Raw genomic sequence first — 3,615 nt, forward strand, 5'->3', positions numbered from 1 at the left:
AGTGAGCATAAAATCATCGCCCACGACAAACAAGTTAAAGGTAAACTTTTCAGTACAATTACTAATAAACGTTTTACTGTCGACCACACTGTTATGAATTTCGTTCTATATTAATAAATGATTTAATAATGATTTTTTTTATTATCTTGTATAATTTCCTCGTCTTGTGATGTTTACAGTGTATTTTTTTTTATTGCTTACATCCTTATAGATAACGCAAGATTTCGAAATATTTGCTGTATAATAATTTCTGCATTTTGGTATTTTTAATCATACAAGATTTCCTCGTAACTGGTTATGCATTATAAAGAGTCTGGCTACAGGTAAATGATAGTTTTTATACATATTCTTTTTTATTTGTCTCTTCTTAGAAATAAAAATTCTCATTTAAAAAATATTTTTACTGTTACTAACTATTTGTAAGATGGTGTATTCTATGAAGATATGTTTAAGAATTGCTTTCGTCTCTGAAGTGTTTTTCTAAACAGAAGATGTATATTGTTTTTGTTTCATTTTTAGGTCAACTACAAGAAACGTCTTTTACAATGCACTTATATGTACATCAATATATACTGTTATTATCAGTTTTGGCATACTGTGACGTTTGTTTTAAATGCTCATTCGAATCCTCTTGTGAATGTACCTTAAACACAACAATAAATCTGATATCAGCAAAATGTTCCGGTAGAGGTCTGCTGGCCATTCCGTATTTTTGCAACTCATCGATTATACTAGATTCATTTGACGGAAGCTACAATAAAATCGAGCGTATACCAAACTATATTTTCCGAAGTGCTAAAAACTTAAGACACCTAGATTTGTCTCATAACAGTATATCTTTATTATTACCGGAATCCTTTCAAGGACTTGAAGAATTAGTTACTTTAAATCTCGAGTCGAATAGTTTAAAGTATAATATTGATATCATTCCTCCAGACTGTTTCAAAAGTACTCCTCAACTAAGATACCTTAACTTAAAAAGTAACGTAGGTTATTATTCATCCACTCAAAAATATCCAAGTTTGTCATCTCTTTCTGAACTTGAAATTCTGAAGTTGGATGGATTACCACGAGACAGTTTTGATCGAGGATTTAATGAACTCAGTAAACTCACATACATGGATTTGTCAAGTAAAGACTGTGACATTGGATTCATTCAGTCACGGTTTTTCCATTACACACCAAATCTTCGGTACATAGATATATCACACTGTAAAGTGACAAAGGTTTGGAAAAATGCCTTTAGTGGTTTGAAAAATCTGACATATCTTAACGTTTCTTACAACGAGAATTTGAAATTTGATGGCATTGAAAATATAACTTATGATTTACAGTTTACATCCATTGAGGTACTGAAATTCAACAAAGTACATGAAACTTTCGCAATGAATTCAGAAATAGGTCGTCATACATTGAAATACCTTCAGCATACAAAGTTAAGAGAGCTGCACATGGATAGTAATAGATTGCAAAATGTTAAATCAGGAGTAGTTTCAATGTTGCCAAAAACACTAGATAGACTGTCAATGGCCGATAACATGCTCTCGTTTGGCCAATATATTTTGGAAGGAAGAAACATGAACATTTCTGTTCTAAACGTGTCATTCCAGTTTACTTCACATAATCCTGTATTAGAATCCACCGACAGATATGAATCGAACTTCAAAGCTAAGCGTATAAAAAGAGCTTTTAGGGTTAATTTCCCACTTCCGTTTCCAACGAATTTACGGGAAGTTCACTCGAGAGGAAGTCAATTACAATTTGATATCCCTCGGCTAGAACTAATGGAAAATAGGTTAGAATATTATGATGCCAGTCTTAACCTGCTTTCACACTGGCGCGGACCATTATTGAATTTCTTACATCTGAAATTTTTGAATTTATCGAGTAATTATTGCTCTTATATTTCATCATATTTTTTTAAAGGAACTGAAAAACTGGAAAAGCTTCATATAAATAATAATTTGCTTGGATTTAGCATTCAATTTGATGTAGATGGTCAAATTTTGAAACCGCTCAAAAGTTTGCAAATAATTGATTTTTCACAGAATAGAATACCGTTTTTGCCACCCTTATTTTTTGCATTTCTTGAACGATTGGAAGTGTTAAAGTTATATGATAATCTATTTGAAGATATTGATTTCAGACTGACTCAAATGAAAAACTTATCACTTATTGACCTATCTAGAAATCGTATTCAATTCTTAGGATCTGTCGCAATTGGTCAGTTAGAATCAGTTGCTCGTGATCACATGTTGTCATTGGATTTAAGTGAAAATCCGTTTATTTGTTCATGTGCTTCATTAAAATTTCTTAAATGGATGACGGAAACAAAAGTAATGTTACTAAATCGTGAAAACTATTCTTGTAAATATGAAAACGGCACGAAAACATTACTTTTAAACGTAAATAACATTTACAACAAACTGAAAAAAGATTGTTCATCCTACCCTGTAATAATTATTGGAATAACCGGCGCAATCTTTGTGTCTGTTTCGATCGTCTGCTTCGGACTATTTTACCGATATCGATGGAAACTACGTTATATCTTTTACATGACTAAGAATAGGTTCCGTGGATATGTTCCAGTCATAGATCATGCAAACAAAACTTATCTCTATGACGCTTTCATTTCTTACGCCGAACAAGACTGTGGTTTTGTTCATAACGATGTCATCAAAAATTTAGAAGGAGTAGGTAATCTGAAGCTTTGTTTACACAAGCGAGATTTTCTCCCAGGAAACGAGATTGCAGCAAATATTACAAGTGCGATTCACAACAGTCGTAAAACTGTTGTAATTCTAAGTCCTCATTACTTAGCTTCTAACTGGTGCAGGTTTGAGTTCAATATGGCAAAAATGGAAAGCATGTATACAAGAGAAAATGAAAATATACTTTTCATGGTTTTTCTCACTAATGTTCCTCCCAGAGAATTGCCTTTGATGATGATGGAATTTATTGATTCCAATTCTTATATAGAATACCCTGATGACGAATTTGGGAACGCCGTATTTTGGCAAAAAATGCTGGAAGCTGTAAGTGCTTGAAATCAATCAAAATGACTGTATTGTTATTGTCATTTAATAATATCTGTTAATAATGTGTTTTTTGCTACAATGTTCTGTTACTGTAAATGACACATCAAAAGCTTGACATTATTATCATAAAATAAAGTTATTTTTCTATCATCAAGAGTTCAAATTAACTACAGTAATCCTTATGGCGTTTTGATGTAAGACGATGTTACATAGAAAAAAATCACTGCGACGTATTTTATTAGTAGAACCAAAAAGGAAAATGAAAGATCAAGCAACTAAAAACGAGGGTTTTCTGTTTGGAGCCAAACAAGTTTTCTTTTACATCGACTGTCTGCTTAAACACTCTTGCAGCCGAAAAAACAAATATGTTAATATGTTTAATGCATTCAAAAATCTGTTCCTAGTAAAAAATAGTAAAACTGACGAATCTGTTCAATTATGGTTCGAGTCCAATGCACATGCTCTGTGATGGGTTTGAACTAGAAGCTTCAGTGTTGACTGGCCAGTGATACAGTACATCGACTAATTAGACCACTCTACCACAATGACCTCCCTCCGTTTCCTCTATGACCGTGAA

General features: G+C 32.5%; 1 protein-coding gene across 1 annotated transcript; it reads left to right on the top strand.

Annotated features, from left to right (window-relative positions):
- The first annotated feature begins 210 nt into the window (after positions 1 to 210).
- LOC143069724 (toll-like receptor 4) lies at positions 211 to 3,188 on the top strand. The gene is made up of 2 exons (XM_076244498.1): positions 211 to 323; positions 520 to 3,188. Exon 2 carries the CDS (start codon positions 546 to 548, stop codon positions 3,045 to 3,047), a length of 2,502 nt encoding a protein of 833 aa, XP_076100613.1. The 5' UTR covers positions 211 to 323; positions 520 to 545; the 3' UTR covers positions 3,048 to 3,188.
- The last annotated feature ends 427 nt before the right edge of the window (positions 3,189 to 3,615 follow it).

Source organism: Mytilus galloprovincialis, chromosome 1 (assembly GCF_965363235.1).
Source record: "Mytilus galloprovincialis chromosome 1, xbMytGall1.hap1.1, whole genome shotgun sequence".
NCBI lineage: Eukaryota > Metazoa > Mollusca > Bivalvia > Mytilida > Mytilidae > Mytilus > Mytilus galloprovincialis.